This window comes from Channa argus, chromosome 16, assembly GCF_033026475.1.
Source record: "Channa argus isolate prfri chromosome 16, Channa argus male v1.0, whole genome shotgun sequence".
Classification (NCBI taxonomy): domain Eukaryota; kingdom Metazoa; phylum Chordata; class Actinopteri; order Anabantiformes; family Channidae; genus Channa; species Channa argus.
This window is the reverse complement of record NC_090212.1, coordinates 16,421,898-16,435,863: the sequence shown is the minus strand read 5'-3', so window position 1 is coordinate 16,435,863 and position 13,966 is coordinate 16,421,898. Positions and strand designations below refer to the sequence as shown.

The window sequence follows — 13,966 nt, the reverse complement described above, 5'->3', positions numbered from 1 at the left end:
GTTTAGCACGAGTCGTCATGCACACACCAACAGCCTTGCAGTACTTACACTGAATTCTACGTATTGTCTCTGTGAACTCTTCGTGGCTCACACACACCTTCATTTCCCTGTTTTCTGTCGGTGCTCAGCTGCAGCTAAAGTTGATGGCGAGCTAGTGAGACAGCAGCGATTTCACCACGAACGAAACTTTTATGGGTTGTTTTTTTTTTTTAAATAATATTTCCCCAAGGCGCGTCACTTCCCAGTTCCACACAGACACGCTTTCAGCTTAGCTAGCAAGAATCGAGTCTGCGACCTATCTACTACTTTTTTTTTTTTAATGCGAACCGGATTCACATGCACTGACAACGTCGATAGAAATGGTGACTGTAGTTAAGATAACTGCTCGGTGTGTTCATAAGCTGCAGCGTGTGGATGAACTGGGTTGATAAAATATGCAGTTGAGGGCGCGTACCGTTTCGGATTTGCAGTAACCCCCCTGTGCTTCAAATAAACTTGCTGACTGTTAACCAGGCAACCGCATACGCAAAATGGCGCTCTTGCAAAGCCTACGTTGATTCGCAGCGTCCGTGTGCACGATGCCACAAATTACCGGCTCAGCTACACGTTGGAAAAGACCACCTATTAATGGCAACATAGTAAACCGGAGAACCGGGAGAAAAAAATATCACCATAGATAATAATATCTCAGGTACTGAAATGCGCGTTTCATTACATAAGTTTTAAAAATAGAAACCGCATCACATTTGAGATGCTAAATGATCCTCCGCTGGAAAAAACAAAATCAGTCCAACTGCTTAACGGAATTGAAAGCGAAGGCGGAAGTCGCTGACAGGGGAACCTCTTGCTCCGCCAGAGGAGACCGTGACTCAGTTAACAGGCAGGGAATACCATTTTGTTAATGTATACAAAGAGTGGGGGTCTGTAAGGAGATGGCTAGTTTAGCGTGTTGCTGTTGTTCACGTAGCAAGACTTCCCGCATTTAAACACCGACGTTTGATGGCAGGTGTCGCTGTCAACTTGTCACAACACGCAGCTCTTTGATTTCCACGCTACTTTTTTTTTTAGTTTGTTTTGTTTTTGAAATCATGCCGGTTTATAGAGTCGTTCTCAACTCAAGACCTGGTAGGTAACGCTAGTTCAACATGATCATGTCTGAAAATGAACAGTTTTCTTGCTACATACAGGTTACATTTACTGAAACGACGTGTTTACCTAAAGGTAAAGACGCGGTGCCAGTTCCTGAACATTTCCGTCTGGAAGAGACGACTTTAGCTCCTGACCTACAAGACGGGGATGTGCTTGTTCAGACACTTTACCTGTCAGTTGATCCTTACATGGTATTTAAACAGCCTGGAAAATGTGACTTTTCGTCTCTTATTACACGCATAAGAACATTTCAGACTGTTTAGTATAAATGCAAGTTAAAACCCAAGGGTTTAAGTTCAGTTGTAGTTATGAATAACTCAAGCTTTTTCTTGTCTGCAGCACAACTAATGGTATATTATGCAATCAGATAACATTCCATTCATTTTACAGAAACCTTTGTATAAAGTAGCTTACGACAGACAGTTGTTGACATTTAAACCAGATTGCAAGAGCTAATGACACGCACGTTCAATGCTAAGGGAGTTGTTCTCATCCTTTTTAAAGGCAGCCAGTGTGACAACTTTGTCATCTACATCACTAGCTCTTTTTTCCCTCTTTGTGTGGCTCACAGCGATGCAGAATGAACGAAGACACTGGTGCTGATTACATGACTCCATGGCAGGTGTCTGAGTGTGTGGATGGTGGAGGTGTGGGTGTGGTTGAGTCCAGCCGTTGCAGCACTTTCATAGAGGGAGATGTGGTCACTTCATTCAACTGGCCTTGGCAGACCCAAGCTGTAATGAAAGGAAGTGGCTTACAGAAGGTTTGGTATTATAATGTGTTTCACCAGTGGCATATTTTTCACACTGAAAAGTAGATTAGGACATCATTTCATCATGCAAATAGGAGTGTATTTTTATTTTATTTTTTATATCATAATGACTGAATCCACCATGGATGTTACAAGAAAAACGTTATATCAGTCACTGCTTACTATGCATCTATTGCAGGTTGATCCGCAGTTGGCTGATGGTCACTTGTCATACTTTTTGGGTGCGATTGGCCTAACAGGCCTCACTGCACTGCTGGGTGTAAGGGAAAAGGGTCATGTGATCAAAGGGGCCAATCAGACCATGGTGGTGAGTGGCGCAGCCGGGGCCTGTGGCTCCATAGCTGGACAGGTAAATCCAGCACGGATCAGACTCTGCATCAGTCAGGCTTTGATGTGTTGTTTACTTCTAAACCTATCTGATATTATTTAGTTGATGTGCTTTTTAGTTAAATTGATTAAAATGTAATAGGTAAAATTTTTCTCTGTAAAATATTTCGGAGTTTTAATAGGTTTAAATTAGAATTTTTAAGATGATTGGTGTGAGCTGTTGCTTTGTGTTCTAGAAACCATATTCACTGTAGCAGATCTAGTGTAGCTAACCACACATTAGCTTACAGAAAAAAAGCAAGTTCAGCCATAACTGTATCACTTCTTTTCTCTTCCAGATTGGCAGGCTAGATGGCTGCGTGAGGGTGGTTGGGATCTGTGGCTCTAATCAGAAATGCAAAGTGTTAGTGGAAGATCTTGGCTTCTCTGCTGCGATTAACTATCGCCAAGAGGACGTCCCAGTAAAACTCAAGGAGTGTTGCCCTGATGGCGTCGATGTTTACTTTGACAACGTTGGCGGTGAAATCAGTGATAAAGTAATAGCACAGGTAGTTCTTTGCCTGGTGAATTCTTGGATTTTCTTTCCCCATTTCACAAGTTCTTTCACCTGATGAGTGACTGCTTTGTGCTCTCTAACCTGAATCTGACACATTTGCCATCATCTTTTTCGTTACCTCCAGATGAATAAAGGCGGCCACGTGATCCTGTGTGGCCAGATTTCTCAGTACAACAAGGATGTACCATATCCTCCACCTTTAAGCAAGGAGACACGGGAAACCCTGCAAATGAGAAACATCACCCGAGAACGATTTATAGTTCTCAACTACATGAGCAAAGCAGATGCTGCCCTCTTTGAGCTCAGCCAGTGCATTAAATCAGGCCAAATCAAAGTAAGGAGGAAACGGTGATTAAGTGTGGTTGACTGCAAACAAACAAGGACACCCACACAAAGTGCATACCTCTTTTCCATCTGTCTATTTGCTTCAGTTTGTTGTATTCTTTTTCCTTCCATTCTGCAGGTGATGGAAACTGTGTCGAATGGCATAGAAAACCTGGGAGGTATGTGAGTTTTTAATCTCAGCATTATTCTGTTTTATGACTTGGCAAGTTAGGCTGTTTTTTTTTTTTCTTTGCAGATGCATTTTGTTCTATGATGAAAGGGGGAAACATTGGCAAACAGATTATAAAAATATGAGTGAAGAAAATCACCATCTGTGCAAACCACACACCTTGGGAAATTATGTTTTTTATCACTGCTATTAACACTAACTTAATGAACATATTGCATTGATTAGATGATGCCCTTTGATTACAATTATGAGGCACAGATTTAAAAAGAAACAAATGAAGTTCTTTGAAATTTTGTTGAGTAAAATAATAAATGATGTTAGGAAGATGCATTTTGAAATGTATCCTATTTAGATTTCAGGACACTGATGCAGCAGTTACATGGCTTCAGAGCAAAATGTTCTCGGGTTGATCTACATATTTTAAATTGCAATTCATATTTGTTAGTGTGGGAACAATAATGGAACCCCAAATCTAACATGTAACACTAGTTAATGCATAAAAAAAATAATTTTACCTTTTGCTTAACCTCAAAGTGTTTCTAATCACGTAGCCTTTAGACTCATCTAATAATTTATTTTTTTTGCATTTGCTAGTGATGGTACCCCATATTTTTGTTCACTCCTGTGTCACATTCTGTACCAATGATGTGAAGAAAAACGCAAGTTATGTGATTACTGTAATGAACACTTTTATTCCACAGCACTATAAACCATTATTAAAAAAAAAAAAACTGTGGCTGGTACTGTGTTTAGTGGTCATCTCCATTCATATGTTTCAGTGAACTTAGGAGAGGGGGTGCTGAACAAGAGAACACCAGTACATGATTTATAGTATATTCCTTCTCAGAGACATGGTGGTGGAGGAGCTGATGGTTCACAGTACAGAACATTCACAGATTAGATTTGTAGTTAACAATAACCAGTAAGTGTAACTGTCTTAAGACATGAGTCTGATGCTTTTATGCAAAAAAACAAAAACTCTACTGTACAATACATAATTTGGAGGTGAAAGAGATATCCAGCACAGTCATCATTACCTCCCAAATCAATTCAACACTGCCAACTTGCGGACAGATTACACAGGTTGGGAAAGGAACTCTCCCAAGTGCAAAAATCTTAAATATCAGTCTTTATGCTTGAATTATATACTTGGTACTGATCCTTTACAAATTAAAAATACTTGTTTTTGCAGAAAGGAAACAACATTACTGAACAACTGGCAGTAAAAGAGCACAATTAATTCCTCAGTGTTTAACAGGTGTTCTAAAATAAAACTGCACGTCTTATCACAGTACAGTGCAATCATTCAGCATTTCAAATAGGTATGTTTTGGGAAAAAAATGGCAGAAGTTAGAAGTAGAATAATAATAGTAATAGAAGTTGCTTCTATTAGAAGACTTGATAAATCTTTAGATCAGTTTGTTCTAGTGGAATCCAGGTACCAGCTACTACTGGCAAGAAAGGTTTGAATTAGGGAACAATAGAGACAGTCCACTGCTCTCACACCTTCAAACACACACAAAAAGAACATTCTAAACTATACAGACAAACATTTTTCATACACAAAGCTGTCACATTCCAGTGCAGGGTACATTTGCCACGAGGCAGAAAAATACTCTAAATCTTTCCAGTCCAGAATTAAAAAGAGAAAAAAAAATAAAAATAAATCACACAAATCAGGAAACAGCATATAAAAACTGTAGTACTGGCTCATCCAATTTCATATCTAAAACACATTCATTTTGTTTGTTAGCCGCCACATATCTGGATTGTTTAACATGGTTGTTAATTCACTGAGCTACTATGGAGTATAAAAAAATATTGTCCTGAAGTACTAGTGGGACCAGCCTATTGTTCAAGTGCTCACATTCCTGAGAAACAAACAGCTGCTTTCCATAGTCACGTTAGAAGGAGCAAGAGAAATCTATGTTTTAGTGAAAACCATCTTTGAAGCTTTTGATATAAATATTTCAAAGTAAAAATTGAGTTTTCAGTGGCAGTTGTGTGCAATGGACATTGTTTTATATAATACTCTATCATTTCTTGATTTGATATTTCCTTCCTTTCATTTCCTGTAAATATGTCTAGAATATACTTTAATATATACTTGTCTGGGTTGCAATTGCTATCATCACCAAAGTTACTAGTACATCACTGCCCTGTATATGGGTGGAAACTAAGAAAAGGTTATGGTTAAAAAAAAAAAAAAGGCATATACCTTTCTTATCCACATCAATTGTGTTTTGGAAGGTAAATGTGAGAATCTGTTTGGCACATCTAGCCTTCATTAGTGAATGAAAATGGTTTTCAAAGGGAAGAATGAAAGATTATATCTTTCTTATTCATCCTTTGGCAGTGGTGAAGTGGCATCCACCTAGTGATCACTTCCAAAAAGTGCTAAAGCTCAAGTAGATGAGTCATCTTAAACAACAGAACACAGATCTTACACAATATACTGTCAACTGCAGCATACGTTGTACTAGTCTTCACACAGTTCAAGTAGGGTATTTAACCCATAGTACATTATTGAGGGTTTTTTTACACTCTACACAATGGTATCAACATGGCAGATGTGTGCTCACTGGTGCTTCACAATAACATGCACATAAAGTAAACAATACTATCTATAAACAGGATAGTGAGTGATTAACTGTAAAGTGGCTTTAAAGAAAAAAAAATAAAGACAGGAAAAAAGAAAGGGGCTGTTGTGGAGGGGGGGAAATTGAGGCTTTCGTGGTGGATAAAGACAGCAAAATATAGCTGTGAGTCAGGCTGGCGGAAAATTGTGGTGGAACAGTGCAATTACTGTCAAGAGGGAGACATATTCTTGCTGTTGTCACGAAGGAGAGGTGTGGGGCCTGTCCAGGCATAGTGGACCAATAGCAGACTGAGGCCCAATGCCCACGTGCGGACAGGCGACAGGAAAAAGGCCATGGGGCCGTAGGTCTCCAAGAGAAAGTAGCAGGAGTGCACCTGCCAAATGAACAGCAGCAGCATGAAGACGTGAACCGCCAGAGTCCGCCAGCGGCAGCCCGGCCGCAGGAAGTGGGATCGGAAGGTGTTGCCGCGGCAACGGTGGTGGAGGCTCCAACAGAGGTACAAGGTGAGGGGCATGTTGAAGAACACCAGCTAGAAGTTAGTTCGGTTAAAAATGATTAGTAAAGTTCTGGAGCCTCCTCGATGAAAACAGAATATGTAGAGTTAGAAGTACTTATTTCTAAACATTATCTATAAAGCACTGGTCCACAACTTGTTTGGCTTGTTGTACCTAAAAATTTAAATCTCTAACTCTGACCCCTCATCATAGAGGAGGAGCTCAACCAAACGGTGGTATTTGTTTGTGAGAGATTATTGTGGTGAATATTTATCTTTTATTCCAAGTATTCTTTAAAGGAAAATTAATACTTTATTTTCAAATTGGCACACAGGGTAGGGACCACTGTAGTGCAGAAGCACAAGAGCATTAGTAGATTCAGTGCAACTTACAGTATAAGGCGAAAAATTATTAAAATTTGATTAATATGTTTAAAAATCTGTCAAAAACAAACAAGCTAAATAGGTAAATTTAAAAAGTATACACAAGATTTGAGAGAGATGAAATGGTGAAAAGAAACAAAGGTTGTAATTACAAAGTTGATATATAAACATTTTTGCATCACTACTGAAAAACAAATAAATCCTGGTGGCAGCTTGTGTCATTTCAATGATAAAATCATCTACTAACTGTTTATCATTTAGTCTATAAATCGTCAGATAAATGCCACTTAAATAAAACTTAAGCCCCTTTCAGACATGCACTGGAATTTCCAGACTTTTTCTGGGGTGGGACAATGAAATATTTCAGCTTCCGTCAGTAATGGCAGACCTGGAAATGGTCAAACAAAGACCAGATTACAAAGCAAAACACTGTCACATCCGCAGATTTGTTTGTGCGTCATGTCTTGGCCCCTGCTCGAATTGACCAAGCACCACCCCCTGCCCAATTACACGGAGTATTTCTTCACACATGAGAACGCATCTCACACAGACTTTCTCCCGATGTTGGCTACATGTCTGAAAGGGAAACTCCAGACAATGTCAGGACCTGACCCTCCTGACATTGTCGATAACAGGCGCCCACATAACCTAAGGTGCTGCAGTTGTTTGAATCAACTATTTTGAAGTATTATTCATTAGCTCCAAAGCAGCTATGTTAAATGATGTTAAATGAACAAATTTCTTACTTGGACAACTCCAACCACATAAGTGAGACTTCCCTCCAGGAAGTGTCCATCGATGAACACTCCGAAGGCGAAGCAGGCACCCCTGTGGCCATCTATTAATTCTCCTATGAACCACGGACCTACGGGCAGGGATGAAAAAACAGCACAGACCAATATAAAACATACTGCATACAGAAAAGCAAACCAGCATTAACAAACACTAAATGTTATTTTTTGTATTCCTTGAGTTTATCCTACTATGCTGCCACATACAGACTATAAATGTAAGACCACAAAGTCTTTCATTTTTAGAAGAAGACCCATCTTTAGCAAACAGATGTTGACTCACCTAAGGCTGTGCACAGGTTGAACAGCAGCAAAGAGTAGAAGAGGGTGTTCATTTTACTGACAAGATGAAGAGACATACATGCTTGAGAGGCCAAACCTGTAGACCAAAGATGAAAAAATACTCTTATTTCAGTAAATACATAAGGATACATCCCTAATGCACTTGTTGATAGTTAGGCATGTCCCGATACAATATCAGTATCTGGTATAGCTATGGTCCAATACTGCCGTTGTGTACTTGTACTTTTCTGATACCACGATTACCTCACGATTACGCTATGGTTTGGAGCAATTTTAGAGAAGGTGACGAACAAAAGCTGTGATTTACATAGTTATTTGACCTCTATATTGCTATGTGTAGTTTGAGCCTCTCCATCCAGGATCTAACCCCAAATCTGTGGTTTGGTCGTGTTTTTTCAGCAAACGACGGTCCGTTCATGGAATGCTGGTTGGCACCGAATTTGTTTTGGCTAAAGAAAACGCGAGAAATTTCTAAAGTCTCACAGGATTTATACAGTTATTTACCAGCTTCCAGATGTCAGGTGTGTGCTCCCTCCATAGAGACTAGGGATCTTTGATAGCTGGTGGAAAGTGCGTCTGTGTAAGCTGTCTAGTCTTTGAAAGTGAAAGTGTTTCAGCTAGAAGCAGAGAAATATTTTAATACGGGGGAGTCAGAGGGAAGTTTAAAAGCATTAATGTTCATTTACACCCTAATCTAAAGCTATCGAAGTTGCCCTTTAACTGAGCAGTACATTAATGAGAATTTCACTGTCCAGCTAGTCATATAAGAAGCACAGCACTTTATTAGTCACGCTGGTACTCAGTATCAGCAAGTACTTGTGCTCAGTCAAAGAAAAAAAAGGTAATGGGGCCTTCTTAGGAATCATCTCATCTGCATAAGCTTTTTGTGAAGATTGCTTTTGTAAGACTGCGGAACAATAGCTGTGTAATTGCACTTGAGTTGCATGTACCTAAAATGACAACATGATGATGTATTTACAGTCACAGCTCACCTCTGCCAAAAGGGATATGCAGGAACCTGAAAACCAGCAGCACACCAATATTCAGCAGAGTTGTAAGTATGAAGGCCACTCGGCCCCAGATGTAGTGGTCTGTGAGGAGGACGAAGGACTGCACAAAACCAAAGCTAGGAGTCAGCCCGTCCTCTAGAGTGAAGTGCTGCTCTCGGACTGTCGACCGGCCTGCTGAGTCCTGACTCGCAGGACACGCACAGAAAGATAACAGAAAGTGCAAATAATTAAGTCCATAAATATATAAATAGAGATCAGAGCACTTTAAAACCTGCCCAAGTTATGAATGTTAGTTGGAGTTGTGAAGTAACAGAGCCCAGACAGCCGACTCAACACAGCTACGTCTGAATCATATTTCATCTCAGACAAACCAACAAAACTTAATTAAGACCCACAAAATATTTAAGACTCCCAACACGTTTCACTCAGAGTAGAAGATAAACGAAGGCTTTACTGACCTCCGCTTTAACAGTTATTGTGTGCAATCCAGTTAGGTAGAGAGACGGATTCCACAGCAGTACATACAGAGGACCCCCAGCCGAGTGGCCTTTCCCCAGAGGTCTCCCATCTACACTAACATGTACCGCTGTGATGGGAGCTTCTGAGAAGGCCAAAATCCTATTGAGAGCCAAGAAAAAATGCTTTAATTCTATAAATAGGATAATGTTTTAAGGCATTTTCAAAAAATATTTATGCGTATGTTCACCAAAACAATAGAATGCTCAAATTTTTTTTATTAAACAGTACAATATTAAAATGCTGTATATTAATATGTATTTGGACCCACATGTGCATCCAAATACAAACAGAGGAAATGATGAGATACATGTGCCAACAAATGTACATGTTCAAAAGAAATGAACACAGATATTTGGAAACACTCTTATTGTTGTTAAAACATTGTCAACATTTTTTAGATCTGCACATGAATTCAGATCTGTGTCAGATCTGCTAAATTGTTCCTGTCGACCAATTTTTAAAAAAAAAATCTGTTAGCAGATAATAAACCAGGGTGATCTAATATAACAAGTATTGCAGGCTAAGTATAATTAAATACTGTATACAATAGGACTGGACAGAAACAAAAAGTGTTGTTTAGACATGTAAGGCCCCTAAAGTGGAAAGGTCTATGTTCAACAAAGAAACACACACCTGATGTGTGTCGATCTCCGTATTCGACCCAGCGGCTCCATCCCTGGATGCTGATACTGTGCGTCTTTGGGGTTGGTGATAACCACTGCAGGCCACTGCTCAAACTTCAGGTCAGCAAAGCCCAGCATGTCATGGTCAAAGGCCAGAACCCTGTATCTAGAGAGCGTTGTGGGAAGACTGTAGTGAATAGCTTTGTATATGTAGATCTGGAGGGTGATAAAATATTAACCTAGCTATTACAAGATTTCAAATGTAGTTTTGCGATAATGTCATATTGAATACCTGCGGTTTTGCATCCAGTCACCCAGCTCTAGCTCCAGGGTGCCTTTGGAATGTCGACTGTGGAGAACGGGCATCATGCCACCCAATGTGTGCAGGTGGCCGCACAGATACGCCACAGCATATCTAGTTGTCATAATATAGCAACTATTACAAAATTTTTCATTGAAAAGCAAAATGGAGAATTCTAAGATGGAACGATCACAAGCACCACTTGGATTTAAATATATTTAGCATGAAGAAGTTACAACCAATTGCCAGTTAAATGTTGTCAATATTTCTAATGTGAATGTCTACCCTGTAAGCAAAAGGAGCAGGCTGTTGAATGTCTGTATTGAGTGAGAATAGGTGGACAAATGTATTTCCTCACCTTTTTTTTCATAAAACTAGTTGGACTTTTAGGCTTTTCTTACCTCATTAGGTGCCGGACTCCTGGAGCAGGGGAAACAACAGTGGAGGTTGTATAGTGTCCAAACCAGATGGATTGGTTGCTTTTCAGACTCTGAGCTCTGAATGTGTCCAGCAAGTCCATTTGGGTCTGTAACATATTAAAAAAATAAAGAATATTTATTATTGCACCTATAGTATATGAGTAATTGTATTCATCATCTACTGTGTTAAAACACCTTGGAACACCATGCATGTCTTTTCAAGGAAAATGACACCATTTACACCACCATTTACCATACATAAATGTCAATGTAAATGTAATTTCTGAGTTTAAAGCTACAGTATGGGACTTTTTAATAATAATAATAAAAAAAGCTCCATAAAGCTCTTAAAATGGCGAGGTTCTGTTGAAGCCTCCCGTGACCTATAATCATCGATCAGCAGTGGGACAGCAGTCCAGACATATTCACTTTTAGCTCACGTCGGCGCTATCTTAAATTGCATAATGTAGCTTTAAAGGTGGTTGTTCAGAAGCTGCTTTTTCTTTAGTGGGAAATATGTTATTAAAACGCTCAAGTGTTCAAGACACTTTTGTCCCAGTCTAAGCAAAAGCTCAAGTTCTGTTGCAAAATAAAAAATACACGTACCTGGTTCAGAATACCAAAGAAATTGTATGGTCTCTTGGGTCCTGGAGTCAGAGTGGCATCCACACAGACAAAAGAGTAGTTGCCAAAGGGAGTTTTGTGAACATAGTGGAAGGAGCCTACTTTCTGATTAGCTGAGTATTTCCTAAAGAAAATACAGAGAGGGCAATGTGAGCTGCAAGAACCTGCACAGCCGTCAAGGATGGAGCCCACCGCCAATCCTCATTAGAGCCACAAGATCATTTAATACATTTAAAATAAATAAATTAGCGTAGGAGACAGGCTCTGTCTGGCAGAGAATAACCACAACATTTGGAATAAGCGGGAAATAAAAGATCAATCAATAACAGAAACTGCAACATGCCACAAAAAACATAATTTGTGCCCAAAAGTAAGAGAATCTGTTTGTGTAGATTCTGCTTTCTATTTTGATCCTTGGGAAGCTCAGACAGCTTGGAGTCTTGTCAAATAGCCTGCACCACTCGCGTTTCAGAGGCATCGAAGTCACAACGTACTCTGTTTGACTTAATGCTTTGCCTGTTGTAGTAAGACATGTTGTGGTAGGGTCTGACTGGATGGAAATCAGGTATTTACTGCGGTACAGAGGGTTTCATGCTGACCTGTAATAATTGTTAACGCTGTCCAGTGACATAATGTTGAAAGCATCTGTAAAGAGAAGAGAGATAAAGAACCAGGCACCACTATTATTAATCTTTTATGCAATAAATATAACAAACATGATTAACAATAGCTCACAGATTCACTTTTAATTTTAAAACAAACTGCTATTTTAATTAATAAATGTGTTATTATAGAATCCACTCAGAGCTAAAAGTACAAAACCCACATCTCAAACCATCAATAACAGCAGAGAAGCTATAAGTGAAACTGCAGATGCATTATCTAGCTTTCTTTTTTTAATTTCACAAATTAAAAAGATATTTTGTTTCACATCTAATAGCTTGTGGTTCAATAAAAGAGAAGAAGGCAGCAAAGAGGAGACGGCAGGAGGACTTCCTGTGTAACGCTAAAATTCACCACAGTCACTTGACTCTTCCACAAAATCTTAACAGTACATTACCTATGACTTTTCACTTGAACCAGAGACTTATGAGAAGGCATTAAGATAACTTATTGCTGCGGTTAGTCACCATGATTTCCACGGATGTCTATCCACCGCGTGCGTTCCATTACACGGGACTTCTTCAGTATGTTGTGGTAGGCCTGCCATTCCACCTCATGCTGGAGAGACCCCAATTTACTCTCCGTTTTAGCATCTGTCAGATCTCCTTTAGTGTGGGAAAAAGAAAATTTTAGAAATAATATGGCATCTAGGAAAAAAGGACTAAAGTCATCTTTCTGTCCTGGTTTGACATGAGAGCCACCCTTAATAACTCTCACTACAAAACAAAGCCCCTTCCCATTTAAAGTTGAAAACATGACTGTACCTGTTACAAGCACTAAAGCCGGCTTGATCACTTCAATGGTGTCAGTGCAGAACTTTTCAAAGTCAGGAATGCGTCTTGGGTCGTGAAATCGACTAATGTGAATGTCAGACACCTTGAACCAGACATACAAAAGAGAATCAGGGATCCAGGCAAAGATCAGAAGCCTTAGGCCAGTTTGTGTGTGGAATGGGTGTGTTCCTTTGAACGCAACTACAAAACCGAAGTTCCAAAGTCTGAATACAGCTTACTATGTTGCTGGATCACCATGTTACCTGACAATAACAGTGACCCCTTTCAGTCAATCATCAAGAGTTCAGTGGGTGAACCGCTATAGCTAACGTCAGCTACCTATATATTGCAAATGTAACATTTTTTTTAAATAAAATGTTAAGACTAGTCAAAAACAAATGTAGCAGCGGAATAACACTCCACCTGTATAAACCAGAATATGTTGTTCAACTCGCCGCCGGGAAATGGTGGAGAACTCCAGTGTGTTTCATCTCCATCACTGACAGCCGGGTGCCGAACGCTCCGTTTAGGGTGCCAAGCCGTGTCATAGCTGTCCAGCACCCAGGAGGTGATGCACGCCAGGGCCAGTCCGAGGATAACCAGTGCACTGAACAGCTTCAGCATCCTCCAGAGGTGGCGAGAGAGGGGGCTAGCTGCCGCCGTCTGTCCCGGACAGGAAAAAAAAGGTAGCTACTGGTGGAAACAGCTAAGGGTGCGAATCCCACTAACATTAACTACAGATATAGTGGACTATTAACCTACATGGCTACGAGCTAGGACTCAAACCGTTTCTGTCGCTCCATCGCGGACGCTGGAATTACGGGAGTTGCATGAAGATGTGGGGTCCATTCACGAATGTGTTCAGCTGCCGTCAGAGGCGGAGGGGATATTTGGGCAGGCCAGCTAGCAGCTAGCAGCTAGCCAGCCGCCTACCAGCAGCTAGCGACGCAACGAGCGCTGACGGTGGAAAGCGAGATGTCACTTTCAGATGTGTGGAGACAGAGCTCCAACTCTGACACCGTTTCCGACTACCGCAATCAAGCCTACGGCCCCTACCATCGCGAGACAATTCGAGAATAACGCAGCAGTAGCGACCGACGGTCTTCAACAATTAAAATTGTTATATTATATTTTCTATAATATTG

The 13,966-nt window shown here is 40.2% G+C and overlaps 2 protein-coding genes across 7 annotated transcripts; one reads left to right on the top strand and one right to left on the bottom strand.

The window, feature by feature from the left end:
- Positions 1-333: 333 nt before the first annotated feature.
- Positions 334-4,054, top strand: ptgr2 (prostaglandin reductase 2). 6 transcript variants are annotated; one of them, XM_067480028.1, is made up of 8 exons: positions 709-1,125; positions 1,222-1,340; positions 1,721-1,912; positions 2,100-2,270; positions 2,587-2,784; positions 2,929-3,138; positions 3,268-3,307; positions 3,385-4,054. In XM_067480028.1, the coding sequence occupies exons 1-8, from the start codon at positions 1,089-1,091 to the stop codon at positions 3,441-3,443; spliced, it is 1,026 nt and encodes a 341-aa protein (XP_067336129.1). In that variant the 5' UTR covers positions 709-1,088; the 3' UTR covers positions 3,444-4,054. The 6 variants fall into 6 exon arrangements, with proteins under 6 accessions (XP_067336134.1, XP_067336129.1, XP_067336131.1 ...); XM_067480030.1 differs by having other exon boundaries at positions 710-1,125; positions 2,587-2,796; positions 2,929-3,152; XM_067480027.1 differs by having other exon boundaries at positions 713-1,125; positions 2,587-2,796.
- Positions 3,991-13,919, bottom strand: tmem62 (transmembrane protein 62). The gene is made up of 14 exons (XM_067480026.1): positions 13,584-13,919; positions 13,245-13,484; positions 12,813-12,924; positions 12,516-12,653; positions 11,985-12,030; positions 11,368-11,509; positions 10,744-10,868; positions 10,334-10,456; positions 10,052-10,207; positions 9,358-9,517; positions 8,882-9,080; positions 7,870-7,965; positions 7,542-7,660; positions 3,991-6,447 (listed from the first exon to the last, which is right to left on the bottom strand). The coding sequence occupies exons 2-14, from the start codon at positions 13,443-13,445 to the stop codon at positions 6,127-6,129; spliced, it is 1,938 nt and encodes a 645-aa protein (XP_067336127.1). The 5' UTR covers positions 13,446-13,484; positions 13,584-13,919; the 3' UTR covers positions 3,991-6,126.
- Between the last annotated feature and the right edge of the window lie 47 nt (positions 13,920-13,966).

Excerpts from the sequence above, each read along its gene's own strand:
- tmem62 (XM_067480026.1), bottom strand. The coding sequence starts at position 13,445 with ATGCTGAAGCTGTTCAGTGCACTGGTTATCCTCGGACTGGCCCTGGCG. Across the intron at positions 10,457-10,743 it reads GGAGTCCGGCACCTAATGAG|ATATGCTGTGGCGTATCTGT; the intron begins GTAAGAAAAGCC and ends TATGACAACTAG. Across the intron at positions 6,448-7,541 it reads ATGTGGTTGGAGTTGTCCAA|CTGGTGTTCTTCAACATGCC; the intron begins GTAAGAAATTTG and ends ACTAACTTCTAG.
- ptgr2 (XM_067480027.1), top strand. The coding sequence starts at position 1,089 with ATGCCGGTTTATAGAGTCGTTCTCAACTCAAGACCTG. Across the intron at positions 1,126-1,221 it reads CGTTCTCAACTCAAGACCTG|GTAAAGACGCGGTGCCAGTT; the intron begins GTAGGTAACGCT and ends GTTTACCTAAAG. Across the intron at positions 1,341-1,720 it reads TGTCAGTTGATCCTTACATG|CGATGCAGAATGAACGAAGA; the intron begins GTATTTAAACAG and ends TGTGGCTCACAG.